Here is a 19,704-nt window from a genome sequence, read left to right as displayed (position 1 = left end):
AGCCAACCCTGGCGCCGGAGAGCAGCCGCACCAGCCAGCTGTCTAAAGCCTGTGGAAGCAATATCCATTGCACAGTCTATCAGTTCCGTTGCAGATCGCTCACCCTCCAACAGAATCTTCTTTGCCTCTTCTTTTAAGTCAGAAGGCAAATCCGCTAGATATGGGGCAATGTCCGCCCACATTTGTCGGTTGTACCGTCCCAATAGTGCAGTAGCGTTGGAGGCACGCACTGTCAAGGCTGACATAGAGGAGAAACGTTTCCCTATGTTATCCATACGTCGCCCTTCTTTATCCGGCGGAGCTGTCAACAGCGCAGCTGGGTTGTTTGACCTCCTCTGCGCAGCCTGAGTGATAACCGAGTCCGGCTTTGGATGGCCTGTAAGACAAACCGGAGCAGTGTCCGGAGCTTTATACTTCTTGTCCAGGCGTGGTAGAACCGGTGGCATTGATGAAGGGTTCTGCATTATCTTTATGCCCTGGTCCCAAATATAATCTATTATCGGAATTGCCCGGACGGTCTTCTTGAAGGGTTCCTTAAAGTCATATAAGAAACAGTCCTGTTGATGCGAAGGCATCGGGATCTGGAAGCGCTGGGCCGCCCTTTCAATGATGTTGTGGAAACCGCCGATGTCGTCGGGCGGTGAGTCGGCTGTGGTAGGGACAGGCGAAACAGGAGCCGGAAGGATGTAATCGTCCCATTCATCTTGTTGGGATTGGACGTCCTGGAGTTCTCCTTCCTCAGGTTCCTCCTCCTCCTCCTCCTCCTCGTCGTCCGTGGCGGGCCGAGGCGGAGGTGCCGTCCTCTCCAAACGCAGTGGAGGCGGTCGTGGCCGTGTAGCCTCCTCCTTGGAAGGCCCCGCAGGCATCGGTGGAGGTGCCGGAGTCGGAAAACGCTGCTTATAGTCCGTTATTAAGAGCTGAAGGTCTGTGACCAAGGTTGCCGGTAGACACACCATGGAAGGTGGAGGCGGCATGTATTCTCGATGAGGAACCTCCTCATAATCCTGGGGATTGTCTTCGTAATCCGAGACATCCTGGTACTTCACATGGAGTTGTGATGGACTAGTCGCCGCAGGAAAGAGACTAGCGTCGTCAGAATCCTCCTCTTCAAAGAGGCGAGTGGGAGGCAAGGTTGAGACCTTACTGGGCGAAGTGAGGGCCGGAGTCAATGCACGCTTGGTTATTTGTACATGCACAAATGTACTCTGGTCGTCCGTGTCCATACTCCTCAAGGGGCTCGATGGTATAGCTGTAACCGACGTTACAGGTATCAATGCCGTCGACGGGATCGTCGTCGGGGTCGTCGTCAACGACGAGGATGATGAAGACGGTCTCCTCGTCGACGATGACGTCGACGATGACGTCGACGACGGCGTCGTCGGTGATATTCTCGTCGACGGTGTCTTCGTCGTCGACGGTGTCTTCGTCGACGACGGTGTCTTCGTCGTTGATAGCTTCGTCGACGATGTTGTCGTCGACGATGATGAAGCTCTCGTCGACGGTGTCGTCGTCGTCGACGCTCCCGTCGACAGCTTACTCGACGACGCCTTTTTTATGGCTAACGTCGACGGGATTGACTTGCCTGCCGTCGACGATGGAGTTGTCGTCGTCGAGGACATGGAATGGGATGTCATCGTCGATAGAGTCGTCGTCGACGATGTAACTGAAATCGCTGTCGAAGGAGATTTTCTCGTCGACGCTACTGTCGACATTGTTGTCGTCGACGAGGTGGCAATAGGCTTTTTGAAGGTGTGGGGCATCACCTTAGGAGACGAGCTCCCTGGAACAGGCGAATCCTGGACCTCTGAAGACTTTTTCTGCGTCTTCTTTTGAGGTGGCTGCGACGAAGGGCCCGGCGATGCCACCCTTGGTCTTTTAGATGAGGAGTGAGACGCAACTGAAGAACTCTCACTCTCCTCAGAGGCCACATCCTCCTTGTCCTTTAGCCTTTGCAGCCAGATTAAAAGGCGCCCCTCTCGGTCTTTCAAGGTCTTAGATGAGAAAGTCCGACATACCTTGCAGTCCTTAGAACTGTGACTGGGATAGAGACAATACAAGCAGTCCTTGTGTTGGTCGTCGATATGTAGCCTCTTTTTTCCACAAGAGGCGCAGGGCCTGAATAAACCCTTCTTAGGTGTATCAGCCATGCTGAAAATCCAGAATGTTGAGAAGAAATGCTGTCAAATCCAAAGAAATGAGCAGAGCTCAGTGGAGACTCCCTTAGCACGACGTGCGGTAGAAAATCTGAGGGACTAGAGCTCCTACCAGGAAGGTTCTAGAGGGTGGTGTTAGCTGATTGGCTCTGGCCAAAATTTGGTCCTTTTTACATAAGGACGTGGATAGCTTACTAAGCTAAGGCCTCTGAGGCCTATGACTGTCTTATGTCTTCTGGACATTACTTTGTTATTTACCGGTGACTCCCATTCCCGACGACGGGGAATGATTCAGGCATGTGAATCTATGAAAGATACCCTAATACTGGATAAGATCAAATCTCCGACAGCACAGGAAGCACAATTAATTAGATCCTGAATGTCTAAGCAGGGGATGGGAGTTCTTGTCCGAATCATTGAATTATTGGTAAGTCATGACCTCTCGCTGTGCACCTGTATCTTCTTTTACTTAGGAACACTTAACACTTCATTAAAACTGAACCTTAGCATTTGCAAGGGCTTAGCGGATTCTGCATTATCCTTAAGAATCATGGAAAGGTGCACTTTCTAAAAATATCATGGATCCAAAGACTTCATTGTGGCAACAACTATCATGCAAATGCATGTAGCACTGGGAAAAGCAAGAAAAAAAGTAATGGGTAGAAAAAATCAATTAATCTCAACCACTGATAATTATTAGGACCCCATGCCAGTTCATTCTTTTTTTTGTCCCAGTCCCACCTCACGCTTAGAGTCCCCCCCCTCAAAAAAAAAAACACACACACTATTTTAGAAAAAGACTTTATTTTTCTAAGTAATACTCCCTAAGAATGATTCCCCCAAGAGTGATGCTGCTATCCCCAGATATAGGGCCCTTGATAGTGATGCTGCTATCCCCAGATATAGGGCCCTTGATAACTTTGTCACATGACTCTAGATTAACTGCCCTGAAGAGACAACAATGGGTGAACGTGTTCTGAGGTCTCGAGAGTTCCTGTACAGTGAGTATGGCTTGGCAGTTTGGGCTGGATTGTTCCATTTGGAGCATGACCAAGTCTAATTTGCATGTAGTTGGTGTGACTTGAGCAGAATAGTGGGCAAAAGAATTAACGATTTGGAATACAGCCACAAGTATCATGGTAAAATTATTTCACGCATTCCTTCTATCATTTCTTTGTTTTTCTAGCTGTACAAAAGACAGCACACAAACTACTGTCTCAATATATGGCAACAGCTGGGTCATAAACCATAGCAATGAGGAGAAACATGCATGCTACATGCTTTGTGAAGTCCAAGTAAATGTCTGCCAGTGGACTTTTCTGTAGGGCACATGATACTTCGCTCTTAATACCATAGAGCTTATGGGGCCTACAATAAAAATAATAAGTTACAGATGACAAGATGGTACCATGTTTGAAATTGCAACAGGCTCAAAAACAAAGCATTACCTTTTGTCCTCCTCGACGGGATGGGACGTCATCCTGAAGATGAAAGAGAAAACACATTATAACATGAGGTTAGGCTGTCTCTGCTCATGCAACTTGTGACACACTGGAACAAGATCACTTTATTGAGGCATTTTTTTTAAACACGAAACCACAGCACACAATCACTTACAGCACTTCATCGATCTTGTTGATTATCTGTTCTGCAAACATCCTCTCCTTCTCCAATGTTGTTTTGTCACGGAGCCGTTCTGCATCCAGCCTGCCCAACTCACTCTCTGCAAGTGTAAGTCCCATGCTGCGTTTCTGCCTGAAGAGGGAAGTAGGACAATATCGATTTGTGGGGTTATGAGAAGGGAAGATTAAAGACCACAGTGTGAGCGCATCAAGAGCAGACACCGCCACTACCTACAGTGAATGCATGAGATGTGCCCAGAATAGCATATCCAGGGCAGTCACTACGACTGCCTTCAGTGCCTGTGCTATGTCCAGCAGAATATATCTAGGGCAGGCACCACTGCTGCCTACAGGACTAAGATATGCAGAGTTCACCCAAAGCAATCACCATTAACACCTTCGGTGCATGAGACAGATTCAAAAGAGCATATTTAGAGTCTGGAATCAGGTCCTGCTATTTGGCACTCAGAGCAAACCTAGGTGAGTAATGGCGAAGTACTTAGTACCCAAGATCACAATGAGAACACCAAGGGAAAAGACATTAGTTCCTTCTGTGACTGAACTTGCTACACCCCAAGAAAGCTGAGGGGAATCACTGCCTTTACTTCCTCTGATCAGTGGACCGCCAGTAGTCTCAGCTGGCAAACATCACAACACGTGCCATTGTCCCCCAGCTCTCTCAGACTAATCACTGGCTGTCACCACACACCATCAACTCCCACCCTGCTGTCAAAACCTGCAGAAAAATGTCTTGAGTAGAGAATTTCCCCGGTTGCTGATGTCAGAATACACAACATCCCAGCTCAAAAGCTACAAGCTTCAAAACAAGAAGGCTCTTTTCGGCTCATGCATGCACAATAAATTAGCCCGCACAGGATTCAGCAATACTGTGAAAATAAGACTTTTAAGAAGAGAGATCTAGATGCCACTTTAAGATCATGTCTGAACAATACACTTAACAATGAGGGCATCAGAGGAGCATCTCAATAAGCTTCGGAGGCTTCAAATAAGTTAGACGATGGGGAATTAAACAGGGGAAGGAAGAGTGTGGTCTTTCTGCGAATGGTAAGCTATAAAATGATTACGGGTGAGGCCCTTCCAGAAAATAGACCTACGGCAAAGAGAGGTCCCATTTAATAAAAATTAAAAGGAGGTTAGGTCTGCCACAGGAATCGTTTATTTCAGGGTTCACAAGACTAAATACCTGAAATCCTCCAAGTGTTTCTGCACCTCAGGGAAGACCTTTTCCTGCATATTTTGGATATAAACACGGTGAAGTTCCTCTGGAATGAGATCTGGACGCCTCTTCTCTGAGAAATAAAACAATCTTGCATTAACTTAAATTCTTTAAATTTCTTTGTGTGCTTAAAGTTGGAGTAGATGCCTTCAATGACATAATCGAATTCCATATTCACTTCTAAATGCACCATCAGGATGTAACACATCATTCCCTTAATCCATTTTGATTTTTTTTACAACAATGCACCAAGTGTCAATGCTGCACTGGTGTCAAGCAATTCCTTCTCAAAATGTCCCTAATGTGTAGTAACAGACCACTACAATACCAGCAACACCACTGAATTGCTCACTCATTCCGGTGGTTCAACACAAAAAATACATCAAACCCAAATGTCTATGCTCCCCAAGCCATATTCATTCTAAATAAATACCAAGAGGAACATGCATTTCGTCCACAATTATCATGTCCTATACTTTTCCTTTTCCTATACTGTATCAAGAATCCAAAATAGCACCTGGATCCAAGATGTCCTTTCAAATAGCCATCAGTATCCAAAGTTTTCTAACCACAATCCACCGGCAATTTGTATTTTCCTTTACAATAGATATTCCGTTTCTTCTATAGCGATTAAGGCGTACAAGGTTTTCTTGCACAAGGTCATCATAATTTCTGCCTTCTTACGCACAATTCATCAGGAGCAAGGGATTTTCCTCCCCAAGAACACCAAATGGAAAGGCCATCTCTATCAGTGTTGCATCAGCCAAACCTTTTATAACACAGTACAGTACAGCAGAAACTCAGACTTCAGTACACCATCATGACAGTAGTGGTTTCATGCCATAATTCACCTGGACCTGCTGATTTTCTCCCACAATGATGTTGTCTACCAACACACCATGATCTAGTGATCCTTTTCCACAAAAACAACGGTTCTCTTGCTCTGCCTTCCAATACTAACCACAATGGATATTTGTCTCTGCCATGCAAAACTATCAACAAACTTTAAACTCTTGCCTCCACAGCAATGCATCATATATAAAGTAGTCCGATGCTGACCATCTTTTACCTAGATCCGAGGCAATATCTTCAGGAACCAAAACTTTAAGATGCTGGAAAAAAAAGAAAATGCTCAGTTAGGACTTGGTGAATGATTATGCAGAAGGTAAGCCAAAAAACACCTGAACCCAAGAGCGGAGAGTAGAAAGATATACCAATAGCAAAGCACAGAGTAAGACCTGCTCACAATACCTGACTGACGGAGGGTTTTCCAAACTAAGAAGGAGCAAAGAACAGATACATTTAACTTCTGCACAAGAGATAGGTTCAGGGCTCTGAATGCTTGAAGATATGTATCCTATTTAATTTCATTGGTTAAAATTTTTGCGTGGCCTATTCAACAGCCTGTTATCATCTAAAAAGAATAAATCTAACAGTACAAATATTAGCAGATTTTTTCTTTTCCAGTGTGTCAAGGCAGCAGGCTTGAGTCAGGAAGCACTTTGTAAATACTACATTGCATCATGAGTGCTGGCAGACGTCAATCCGTTTATGTTATTTGAGCTGTGAACAAGAAGTTGCGGTGTCGCTGGGACTTGAATGGGGTTCTCCAGCTTCAAAGGGCAGAGCTCTGCACATAACAAAACACATGGAAATGCAGATCTATTTATCTGCAGATCAGTGGCCTTTGAAGCTGAGGAACCCGCAAAAGTCCTGTAAAAAAGATTAATGAAATTTCCCCACTAAAACTGCAAGTGAAGAGAGAGTTGGAAGTACATTTTCTTATCCCAAAGGAAATGGAATGTGACAGAGTGAGTGTATAACAGACAAGCAGTTGCCCTAATGTGATAACATGTGTGGTTGAACTGAGAATAAACAAACACTCAAGTACACGGTCCCCTTGCTGTCACACCTTAAACACAGACTTAGTCAAATTAAAATTGTTTAAAAAAGAAAAAACATTAAGGATGTAGCCGAGATGCAGTACAATGGTGAAAGCTAAACAAGCAAGAAGACACAGACAACAGGACGGTGGAAGCACAGCAATGGGAGGGAGGGTTAACAAGCACACACGGACAAAAGGAAGAAGCAGATGACTGAGCCAGCAATAAAAGATACACTATGGAGTGGTTCAACAAAAAGAAAACAATAGCTCCCAGAAGTGCGAGCAGAGTACGGACACAAGTACTTGGGCCATGCTCTAGAGGATGTTCACATGCAAGAAGAGGAAAGTGTCGACTGCAAAAAAGGCCAGCAGGAAGCAAGTAATCATGAGTGGCTGTGAAGTGGAAGTAATGGGAGAGCTCTAAGCCCACTAACAGTAAACAAAATGTCTCTAAGAGACAGCACATGCGCTGTCTACGTGAGAAATAAATAACTATACACATCTTCATTACAATCTAATACTAGCACCAGATTCTATCATTAGTAAGAAAATTACATCACTATTTTAAAATAATGCATTATTACATTTTAGTTGTGATGTCAGTTAGGTATGAACAGACACTTTTTTAGGAAAACCCATAAATATGCATGTATTTACCAAGAATAATGTCAGCAAACCACAAATATTTGCAAGTACTGAATGCCACACACATCTGTACAGGGTTTCAGCAGCCACTTGACCTTGAAGGAGAGGACAGTGCTCCACAGAGTAGTGCGTATTTATTTTTAATGGTCTGTGCAGTAGGAAATCCCAAAAGAACACAAGGCACTGTTTTGTAAGTACAGTGGGCAGTCAAATGGTCTTTTGGAGTTAAATAGGCCACACAGTCGTCTTGTAGATTTTATTAAAAAAACATTTTGTTACAACTTGAAAGGGAGGGAGGGAGAACTAGGAGGGTGAACGCATGCAAAGCGTAGGGCCTTTTCATTCTTTAAATGTTGATTGGAAATGTTATGAGGGGAATGTGCTACTCAATAGCTGTTCTGTAACTTTACATAAAATATGTGGTTTTAGAGGCCCTAAGGAAGAACAGTCCCTCTCTAGGCAAAGGTTTATTTTAATCACCTGTAAAGGCTGGCACATATTACAGGGCAGTGCATTTTTTTGGGGCTGATGTAATACTGGAAGGGGTAGTCCCACACAGCAGTGTAGCACTCACCACCCCCTACTTCAGACATAAACAACTATTTTGTTTATGTATCATGAGAAATGTCCCAGATCCAGTACCATCGCTTGCACTGCACGCCTCACAGAACTAGCTAGTACTGTGCTCTTGAGGTTGGTATGGAGGGAGAATTTCACTGACCTACAGAAAGATCACCCTTCCTTGCATGGCAAGAACAAATTAAAATATGGGAGCTGGTCTTCCTTCCAGCGCATTAAACTTAAGATAAGCTAGACAACCTTGGCCTGCAAAATCTGAAAAATGTGAAGAAACTGACAGCAGAATCTTCCAAACCATTAACTACTAAACAGGTGTCTGGCTTAATAAAGTATGTTTTAATAAATTTGGTTACAATGCGTACAAATCACCGTGGAGCAACATAAACTTAGAATAGAATTTCAGCCTTGCTTTTCTAATTGCTTACAGATCTCTCAATGCAAACTGAATATTCTCATACAGTACCATGAGAAGTTCTTTTGGCTATTTAATTTAAAATTGAGCAAGTGGTGTTTTGCTCCAGTGAAAAGAAGACATCAATGAGAGAAACAAACAGGGCATTTAGAAAATAGCAATATATAAAGACATTTTGGGAATTGAAGAGAAACTGCAACTAAGATAGCATCATCAGAACGTACAGCATTCCGCTCCATGAACAACTGGTGGAATTCCTGGAAGATGCGCCGGGACTCTTTGGGGTTTGTCTGTTGGTATAAGTCTGTGTACAGGAAGCAGAGCTGAGAAGAGAAAAAGAAAGGTTTAAACAGTAGCAAGGGAATAGCAAATTAAGGATATAGAAAGGAAAACTTCTCCATCTCAGATTTTGTTTTACCATGTGGGTTAGAATACATAGGTGAGGAAATGACAAGAAGGACAGTCTGTATGTACTGGTACTACGTATTACAATGTATTAATTACTTTTATCAATAAAATGCTGCAAGCTTGCATTTGGAGAATTCGGAAGGCATACATGAATATACAACACTATAAGCTGTAAACTGACTGCTAAAGGTAAGTAACATTTTCAGTTCGTAACATCATCTGCGGTGCCTTTCTCCCTAAAGTGGTGACTTGGAACCTAGAGCAGACAATGTTTAAAATTAAGTTTTAAGGACAATTTGCCCAACAGGTTCTTTGCTAGCACAAACAAACATATTAATACTTTGTGACAGAATGGATAGCAGACCAGGTTATGGTAAGACTAGGAAAACAAAAAAGGGATAGGTAGATCTCGAACTGATCTCCTCCACTGGAAATTACTCTGGGTTGCAGTCTAGTCCACTGCCCACTATGTCACCTCAGACAGGAACCAGCCACAGGCAAATCAGTGATGGTCCTGTTCCAATAGGACCCACATCTGGATATACTAGCCACACTTAAGGCAGGGCATTGCACTGAGGAAAACAATTGCTCCACCACCAATACAGCTTGCAGTTCACCAACACTACAAAGGGAAGCAATTTCATTGAGTATTGCAATCAGGAAGGCAAACTTTCATGAAATAAACTGCCGAGGGCAAGAGCATAACGGCTCAAATAACAGCTAAAGAGCCAGGTAAGAAAAATATTGAGGTCCAAAGAAGGGAACAGCGGCATCCTCAGAAGAATTACTCTTTCAAGGCCGGGAGCATGGTTTGGACGAGAAGAAAGATGGTGGTGTAACTCAGCAGATCCGTCCAGAGTAGAATATTTCCTGGCTGCAGCGGCTGTGGAATAACCATCTCAGATACCTGACTATGGAATGTGACCTTGGGTGATCCCGTGGAACTGCTTTAAGTTACTGTTATATCTCAGGACAACAGGCAGAAAAGAAATGAGGAACGCTCACTGGCCCCAACGGGAGTATCCTGGGAAGAAGATGAAGCTGTAACCCAACTGGGCATGCACGAGTGAGTTTATTTTGAAATTTAGTGCTCTTGAAACACCTAATCTCTGATGGCAGTCATAAAAAGCAGCTAACATTGGCATAAAAATACTGTTTCCGTGATATGACTCAAATTTGGGATTGTAATGGAAAGGGCATGAATATAAACAAAGAGGCCTCACCCAAGATGGCACCACCACGCCTGAATACATAAGTATAGCAGCGACTACAGAAGAGGCTCCCCATGTATGATTCAATTCTCTCATATGAGATTTCAGTGAACAATACATCCTGATATCTCAAGGTGAGACTGTGTGACGCTGCATAGTGTGGCAAAAAGTTTCGCCACTAGGTCTCACTCTAAATGCGCCTGTGGCCATCTAGTCTTAGAGACTAGGCTTAGAGACAACACTAGCCTATTGCAGGAAGCTGGCTCTTTACGTGATATATCAAAAGGAAAATGCTACTTACCCAGTATGCATCTGTTCTTGGCATGTAGAGCTGTAGATTCATATGCTTTAGCATAGATCGCCATCTGGTGTTGGGCTTGGATGTTTGAACTTTGTTTTTCTTCGAAAAAGTCTTTGTAGTCACAAGGTAGGTGACTTCTCCTTTCGGGGATAGCGAACATGGGCATCAACTCCATCCCCAGACTGTTTTGCCGTAAGGGCGATGATGGAGTTAGTAAGAATAGAAATTGGTGTCCATGTATAGTGTATCTAAGTAAGATAATACTGCAACAGATACAGGTACCCGGGAAGCTGGGTGGGCGCATATGAATCCACATGCCACGATCTACATGCCAAGAACAGATGCATACTGGGTAAGTAGCATTTTACATTCGAGGGATATGAGCTGTAGCATAGACTATATAGCAGTTTCTCCCAAGCGGTGGCTAACCTTTATCTGTTGCAGTGGTTTGAAATAGTGTTCTTAAAACTGCCTGGCCCACACTGGCTTGTTATTTTGCTAACACATCTACACAATAGTGTTTTGTGAATGTGTGTGGTGTAGACCACGTTGCAGCTTTGCAGATATCATTTAGGGAAATGTTCCCTAAGAATGCCATAGAGGCCCATAGCTTGCGTGTAGAGTGTGCTCTGGGGGGAATTATTAGAGTGTGCTTAGCTTTGATGTAGCATGTTTGGATGCACTTAACTTTCCACTGTGCAATACCTGCTTTTAATATGGGATTGCCTTTGTACGGTGGTGAAAAAGCAACAAAGAGTTGAATGGTTTTCCTAAAAGATTTAGTTCTTTCAATGTAATAAAGTATGGCTCTTTTTACATCCAGTGTGTGAAGAGCACGTTCTGCTACTGAGTCTGGTTCAGGAAAGAACACAGGTAACTTAACAGACTGGTTGAGGTGAAATGCAGAAACGACTTCAGGTAAAAACTTTGGGTTAGTCCTAAGAACCACTTTAATTTGGTGAATTTGTAAAAATGGTTCTTGTATAGTTAGTGCCTTGAGCTCACCCACTCTTCTAAGAGATGTGATGGCTATAAGGAAGGCTACCTTCCAGGTGAGAAATTGTAATTCACATTTGCGCAATGGCTCAAAGGGTGGACCCATGAGTCTGGTAAGGACTATATTAATATTCCACACTGGGGATGGTGAAAATCTAGGAGAAATTATTCTTTTGAGTCTTTTCATGAAGGGTTTGATAGTGGGTACTCGAAACAAAGACAAGTGTTGTCTGTTTTGTAGGTACGCACTTATTGCAGCAAGGTGTAAGCGTATAGATGTATATGCTAAGTTAGAACGCTACAAGTGTAACAGATAGCAAATTATGTTTTGGATGGAAGCATCTAGTGGATTGATTTTATTGTTTGTACAATAAATTACAAATCATTTCCACTTTGCTGCATAGCATGCTCTTGTGGTAGGGCGTTTAGCCTCTTTAATGACGTTCATGCAGTCTGGCGGAAGATTAAGGTAGCCAAACTCTGTGACTTCAGGTGCCAGATCGCAAGGTTGAGTTGACTGGGATCTGGATGTCTTATCTCTCCATGGTTCTGAGTGAGAAACTTGGGGGAGAGGTGTAGCTTTTGGTGAAGAACTACTGATAGTTCCAAGAGGGTTGTGAACCAGTGTTGTCGAGCCCATGTGGGAGCAACTATGATAATTGTCAGGGACTGTTGTTTGAGCGTCTGAACCGCTAATGGAATTAGTGGGAGAGGTGGAAAAGCGTAAGCAAATTTTCTTGACCAGTTCATCCATAGCACATTGCCTTTGGATAATGGGTGAGGATACCTGGACGCGAAGTTTAGGCATTTTGCGTTGAGGTGTGTGGCGAACAGATCTATTTCTGAGTAGCCCCACATTTGAAAGAATGGGAGGAGAACTTGAGCATATAGTTCCCATTCATGGATCTGTTGTCTTTGACGACTGAGCAGATCTGCAATTTGGTTATTTACTCCTGGGAGGTGTTCCGCAAGGAGATGAATCTTTTGAGGTATGGCCCATCTCCAGATGCTTTGAGCTAGTTGTCAAAGCGGTAGAGTGTGTGTCCCCCCTGTTTTTGTATGTAGTACATTGCTGTCATGTTGTCTGTACAGCTTTGCCTACTAGATGCAGTTGAAAGGCTTTCAACGCTAGAAAAATGGCCAATAGTTCCAGATGGTTTATGTGGAGTTGTTTTTGTTGTGGGGTCCCCATGCCCTGAAAGGTATGTTTTTGAAGATGCGCTCCCCAACCAGTAAGTGATGTTTCTGCTGTTAGCACTATTTGTGGAACCGGGTCGATGAGTGTCCGCCCCTGGAAAGGTTTTGTGTATACCACCACTGCAGAGAGCGATGTGTGCGGCCGTCCACCAACACCAGATCGATTAACTGACCTTGAGCCTGGTTCCACGGACAGCATTCCTTTAAGGGACGCATTTGAAGTCTTGCATAAGGGACAATCAAAATGCAAGAGGCCATCATGCCTATTAATTGCATGAACACTCGGGCTGGTAATGAGTGTTGCAGCTGAAATTGTGATATCAGGGTTTGTATGCTGCGTATCCTGATTGGGTTGGGGTATGCTAGAGCTTTGCAAGTGTCTATTGTGGCTCCTAGGTACACTTGCGTGTTGGAGGGTTGTAGATGAGACTTGGTGAGGTTTACAGTGAACCCCAAGTTGTGAAGTAGCTGAACTGTTTTGTACGTGTGGTGTATGCAGCTGTGCTGCGACTTGACTTTTATTAGCCAGTCGTCCAGAAAAGGGAAGACATGAATCTGTTGTCTTCTTAAGTGAGCTGCAACTACTGCCAGACACTTGGTGAGATCCCGGAGTACTGTAGTTACCCCGAACGGGAGAACCTTGAATTGGTAGGGTTGTCCGTCCACCACAAACCTGAGGTATTTACTGTGAGCTGGGTGAATGGGAATATGGAAGTAGGCGTCCTTTAAATCCAGAGTGGACAGAAAGTCTCCTTTCTCAAGTAAAGGGAGCAACTGTTGAAATGTGACCATGTGAAAGTGATCTGATTGAAGGTATAGGTTTAGCTGCCTGAGGTCCAATATGGGCCTGAGAGAGCCGCTCTTTTATGGAATGAAAAAGTACAGGGAGTACACTTCTGTCCCTTGGTGGTGTAATGGGACTGGTTCTATGGCATGTTTTTGTAGCAGAGAGAGAACTTCTCGTTTTAAGAGGGTGAGATGTTCTGGTGACAATGCACGTTCTCTTGGAAGAATAGTTGGGGGAGTGCTGGTAAGTTCCAGGCAGTAACCATACTGGATAATTTGTAATACCCACTTGTCTGAGGTGATTGAATTCCAGACAGGTAGGAACTGTGAGAGATGTCCCCCGACAGGAAGGGAATGATCGGGGGTAGCCAGTGCTTAATTTGTGCTGGTGCTTCCCGGTGCTTAGCACTGGCACTTATTTATCAGGGCCGGGTCTAGACTAGAGTGACTGCCACTGCCAACTCACATCAACGACTGACTGCACATGTGTCACTGTGACACACAAATAGAATCAACTGATGTTCACTCACACTGTCTCCCCATTGAAGTGTGCTTTGCCAATAACAAATCAAATCTATGCTTTCAGTCAGTTTGCCTGTGGGTGGGACACCGATTTGTGTGGATTTTGTCCTCTGGGGATGCCGTGAAAGCGTGCAAAAAGTCATAACCAAACATAACCTTTCTAGAATCCACGCCGCCCCTCCCCCCACCCGCCTTATTATCATGAGCACACTGCAGTTCGGAGTGAATGCACCATTGTTATTTGAAGCAGCGTGTTATTGTGTAGTATGCCGCAAAGCAGCAGGCCTCCTAATAAGGCAGTGACCGGTCTGTAACTGCCGTAATGTTACAAAACTGAGTAAGTAGTAACCAACGCAAGGAGCCTGGAGGGCAGAGCTGAGCTTGTTTTGAAATGGGCTGGTTCTGTTACTGGGGCCTTTTTATTTTTATTTTACCAAAATCGTCCCACAGTAACAAAATCAGACGGCGAATGCTACAGTGCTGCTGCATAAAAGTGTTCAAAATCTTGATGATCAAATACCCCTAGGCCCTTGCATGACCAAAAATGCCAGTTAATTAAGTGAGATTTGATGTCTTCCCACTCCCCGGTTTAGATAAGCCAGCAAGTCATCTAAGTTAAATGTTTGTTCTGGCAAAGCTCTTCGGAAGGTGTGAATGTCACGTCACCCTTTTGTGTTGTTCCAGCACTCTTACACAGTTTTACAGCGAGTGCAGTTTTGCTCCCAGATTCTCGGATAGCACTCTTCGCTGGATGTTATGGTAAATGTGTGATTACACACAGATACCTAAATGTGCGTGTTTTACAGTTAGTGCCTCAGTGGTTCATCATCAACAGCTTGGTAGATTGGAAAATGCATGGTTTCTCGTTTCTTCCACTAGACAAAGAGGCATGATTGTTCCACAAAGAGAGTAAAACATTGAAACTAAGCCTGCTCGCACTTGTCTCATAAAATGAAGCAGGTGTTCAGTGTGACCCTCTGAGTATTGTAACCCTCTCACTGCCCAGTTGTTTCTCAGCATGTTGATAGGGGGCTCCAGACAAGAGTACGATGAGTATGATTGAAAGCTGGCATACCAGTATAGTGCCACGGGACACTGCAAAGGTGATAATATTATTTTACCTGTCTTAACTCTTGCTGATGATACAGCATTAAATAGGGAGATCGTGTGACATAGACCCTCACCGATTCCCATGTGCCGGAATATTGGAAGCATATATTGCAAATTCAGAGCATCAAATTCTTTCTGTTGGTCTATTGACTCGGCTAGGGCCTCCCGGTGCAGATGCATTTGCATAGTTCCTTCAAGAACCCAGAAGCGGTGTCTGAGGCTCAGTGAGTGATTAAAACCATTCTGATGTTGCTGTAACAAGTGTAACTACGTCAGCAACAATGGATTTATACATCTTGCTAATATTTTGCTCCTTCTCTAATTTTCTGTAATTATTATGGACAAGGGCGTTTACTAGTCACCTTTCAAAAGGTTATGCTGTGGTTTAAATTTAGATATAATAACAGTTTCCCAGCTTGACTTTGGAAATCCTTCCAATTACAGCACTGTTTAGTATATGATAACCTAACTGTAGGCAGGGCCACTGGAATTGTGCGGCAGCAGTGTTTTTCACATAAGTATAGATATGCCACATAATGCATTATCTGCTTCATAATTTGCCTATTTCAACAAAAAAAATTCCTAGCTCATTTGGTTGAAATGTTAGTAAACACACAAGCAACACGTTGCTGAGCAGTTGAAGGCGCTTTGTAAAGGTTGACTGGCCACCTTTCTTTAGCTTATTGCTATATTTTTTAGTTAGACTGGTACTAATAAGGTTCAGTCAATGCCCAGGAAGTGTTAACCAGTGTAAAACTGACAAAATAATGAAGTATCATAAAATGTTCCTCAGTATGCTGCATAATTTGACTTTTCTTTCCGGCATAATTTGGCCCTTCCTTGACACAAAATCTCAGTGGCCCAGAGGAAGTGAGTGGAGACGAGGAAAGTGGGTGTGGCCTTTGACAAACATTTGAGCACCTGTACTTCATTTTTTTTTACAAATTAAGCACTGGGGGTAGCGGAGGGAAGTCACTGTTTATTGGCAGGGGAAGGGGGGGTCGAGTTACCGCTGCCTCTTCCCTTGTTATTATTTCCTGTAGTTTGAGCGTTAGCTCTCTTGCGGGCGTTAGATACCACATGAGAGTCTAAAGGTAGCAGACCTCTAATGTATACAGGCTCTGTTGGAGCGGGCTTGTATTTTTTATCAACCCTAGGTGCCAGTTTCCTGGGTCTAAATGGGTCTTTCAATATGTCGTTGGTATGTTAACATGCCCTTCAGCATGGGTAAAGTGTTAATGGACCTTTGAGAGTGGGTGAATGTTTCTACAAGGAAATCCTCTTCTAGAGGTTCTGTATGTAGTTCCACCCCGTGATATTGGGCAGCCCTGTGGATAAGTTGTCATCAGGTGGGGAAGGTCTGGAGGGATACAGATCAGGGTCATTAGGATGGTATGGATCATTATCATAATCATCCCAGGGATTAGGGTCATGTGGTGTGTCCGGATCCAGTGGGGTATGGTGGTCGTCATCCCCATTCCCATCCCCAAAGTCGTAGTCCTGTGAGTCAGGTGACATTGGAGGTGGTGAATTTGATGGAGTAATGTGTAATTTTAGAATAGGAGGAGGAGAGGGAGGTATGTAAGGGGGAGAAGGGTTAGTACCCATATGTTTTTGTTTCTTTAGAGGTATAGGGGCATCTCCTGAGATGTCTAACTTCTGTTTTTTGGAAGAGTAGCCAAAAGGTGTCCAGTTTTTGGATTAATAGTCTTTTTTGTTTTGGATCCAGAGGTGGGTCACCAGATGGAAGTTCCTTGGGAGGGGTTTCTTTAGGAGTGGGTTTCGGCATCGAAGATTTGTGCTCAGTGTATTTGGGTGCCAAGTATTTGGAGTCTCAATGTTTAGTTTTAGCCGGTTTAGTCTGTGGAGTCTTTGGAGTGGCATGCTTCGGCACCAAACTTTTCAGCACGGAGGGTGTTGGCTCCGAGCTTTTATGTGTGGAGCTTTTCGGCTATGAGGATTTAGTCTTGGACGGTTTTGGTTCCGAGTCCTTTGCTTCAGAGGATTTCGGCTCCGAGGTTTTCGGTGCTGAAGGTGTCTTGGGTGCCGACGACTTTGGAAGTGGCACATGTTTCTCCTTATGTGACGGTGCCTAAGGTATTGGTTCGGCACCGGAGTGGGGTCTGCTCGAGCCTGAGCTGCAAGGCTTGTGTTTAGGTTTCATAGCTGGGCTGGAGGGTGGGGCATCTGAAACTTTTTCTCGGTGTCAACTGGACCCTTATCTTTTGGTTGAGTGGGCACATGGGGATCTGTACTCACTGTACGTTGACCCAGAGTGACGTTCTGGTCTTCTTCCATGTCGGAGACAGCTTCGGACACAGAGACAAGTTCTTCTTCTTCGGCTTCTGCGGCAGACCGGTGGTGTTCTAGGTCTTCGCCAAAGATGTCCGGTACGGAGTCACTGTCGTGCTGCATCTCATGGCGTCGAGCCCAACCATCACAGATGGTCTTTTTCGATCGGAATGATCGACACTTCGCAGGATTTTTCTTCGTGTTCTGGGGATAAGCACAGGTTGTAGACCTCATGCAAGTCGGTGAGTGGGAACTTAGCACGACACCTGGGACTAGGAAAGTGGGTTTCTGTTGCAGTAAACTCCCCACGATTTGCCAGACAACTGCTGCACTTTTACTTGGTGTGTCCTGGGTCCCTGCCAATCAGGTTCCCAGGGCCGGTGTTATTTCCCAAAATCTAAACCCAATTGAAATCTCTGGCCACAGGTCAGCCCCTGGTAAATGGTACCACAGGTACCTAGGGCACTGTGACCAGACAAGGCCTCTAAGGGATGCAGCACTTATTGTGCCACCCTTTGAGGCCCTGTACCTTTACACACACACACTGCCTTTGCAGGCTGCTTGTTTTGGTGCAGAACAAAGTGAAGAGTCGACATAAAACACATCTCTGTGTACCAAGACTACAACCCACTGCCCTAGCATAGATCAGTCACCCCTCTAGCTGGGTTCACTATACCAGTGGTGAGGGTACAGGTGCATGAGCCCTGTACCCCTACAGTGTCTAAGTCCATTCTTAGACATTGTAAGTGCAGTGCTGCCATTAAGCGTATGTGGTGCTGGGAGTTTGTCATTACGAACTCCACAGCACCATAATGGCTACACTGAATACTGAGAAGTTTGGTATCTAACTTCTCAGCACATTAAACCCACACAGATGCCGGTGTGGGATTTAATGAAAAATGAACACAAAAGGCATCTCAGATATGCCCCCTGAAAACTAACCCACCTCTAGTGTCCCGACTGAGTGGCTGCTTAGACTGCCATCAATAGACATGTTTCTGGACCTCTGGGTCGAGGGCCTGCTGCTCTCGGGGGAAACAATGCACATCCTGGAACGAGGTGCCAAGTCTCCTCCCCCAGGTTGGGCAGGGTTCACGAAGGGGAAGCTTCAAAGGCATGCCACCTTTTTGAGCTTCCCCAGGCCACTTGCTGCTTTCAGCAACTGGTCCCCACTGGTTCTACTCTCCACTTTGGGTAGGAGAACCGACAGGAAAAACAAGTGAGGGAGAGAGGTGTGCCCACCTTTGCCAACTCCACCCCTCAGGTGGGGCAGGCGATGTGAAGCACAACTCCGTGTCCCTGCCATCTTGAGGATGGGGGGACCCAACCAACCAGGGACAGACTCATGCCCCCCTCCCACTGGAGGGTGGCACAACAGGGGCGGGACTCAATTGTCCCTGCCCTCTACCTACCTGTAACGCCCCTAAAACTAGTATTTAGGGGGCACTCTGAACCTTGCTTCCTTAGATCCAGCCTGACAACAAGAAGAAGAAGGACCGAACAGCCGTGCAGCCAGCTAACAAGAGGAAGACGCCCACTGACCTGGCCCCAGCCCTACAGGATTGTCTCCCCTCGAACCTGTTCCTGCGAAATCTCGGTGTGTCCTGCAGCCAGCAACCTCAAAAACGCCGGGAGACCTGCCTGCCTTCACTTCCAAAGACTGCTTCGCCTGTGAGCACCGGATTTGTTCAACTGCAACCTCCAGCAGCAGCCGGAGAACGCGATCCCAGCCCACTCTGCACCCGCCGAACCCGGCCCAAGCTCAAGTGGAAAAACACCACGAGGAGGTCGCTCCGGCGATCCTGACCCGAGATCCGGTGACCCCTGACCTGCCTTAAGCCTCCAGTCGATGCCTGCAGTCTAAATCCAGAAGACCCCCCTAACCGCAACCAGGAGCTTGTTAGATGACCCGACCCCAAATGGCACCCCTGCACCCGATGCCCCACGGCCTTGTGTGCCCAAACCAATGGTGCCTAACCAACCCCTAACTTCCCAACTTACCTCTCGAAGTGGTGGTCGCACCCAGAAGTCCTGCGTCTCCCTGCCTGCAGTGCTTTTGCAAACCGGACGTTATCCATTGAAAACAACATGGCACCCGGATCCCTAGTGCCGCTGAGAGTGCACCTTTTGTGCTACTTTGTTTCCCCATTTGCCCTGACCTAAACCCTAGGAGCTTTGCTCCCACAACCCAGTGGCCTGCTTGCCAGCAGCCACCAACCAGAGGCCCGCTATCCCCCAGTGGATAACATTGGGCCTCAACACTCTGCACCCAGCCGCCCGAGTGCCGCTGAGGGTGCAACAAAAGTGCATCACTGACCCTGGAGGACCCCTGAGTCTAACCCCAGAAC

General features: G+C 45.3%; 1 protein-coding gene across 2 annotated transcripts in view; it reads right to left on the bottom strand.

The window, feature by feature from the left end:
* The window catches only part of ARHGEF12 (Rho guanine nucleotide exchange factor 12), a 715,358-nt gene that overhangs the window by 442,276 nt on the left and 253,378 nt on the right, over nt 1-19,704 (bottom strand). For both annotated transcript variants that reach the window (XM_085645963.1, XM_085645964.1), the window contains 5 exons: nt 8,758-8,856; nt 6,082-6,124; nt 4,980-5,085; nt 3,771-3,908; nt 3,602-3,634 (listed from right to left, as the gene is read on the bottom strand). In XM_085645963.1, the coding sequence (XP_085502089.1) occupies nt 3,602-3,634; nt 3,771-3,908; nt 4,980-5,085; nt 6,082-6,124; nt 8,758-8,856 (419 nt within the window). The remainder of the gene's footprint in view (nt 1-3,601; nt 3,635-3,770; nt 3,909-4,979; nt 5,086-6,081; nt 6,125-8,757; nt 8,857-19,704) is intronic.

This window comes from Triturus cristatus, chromosome 3_1 (genome assembly GCF_964204655.1).
Source record: "Triturus cristatus chromosome 3_1, aTriCri1.1, whole genome shotgun sequence".
Classification (NCBI taxonomy): Eukaryota; Metazoa; Chordata; class Amphibia; order Caudata; family Salamandridae; genus Triturus; species Triturus cristatus.
This window is presented reverse-complemented; position numbering and strand designations above follow the sequence as displayed.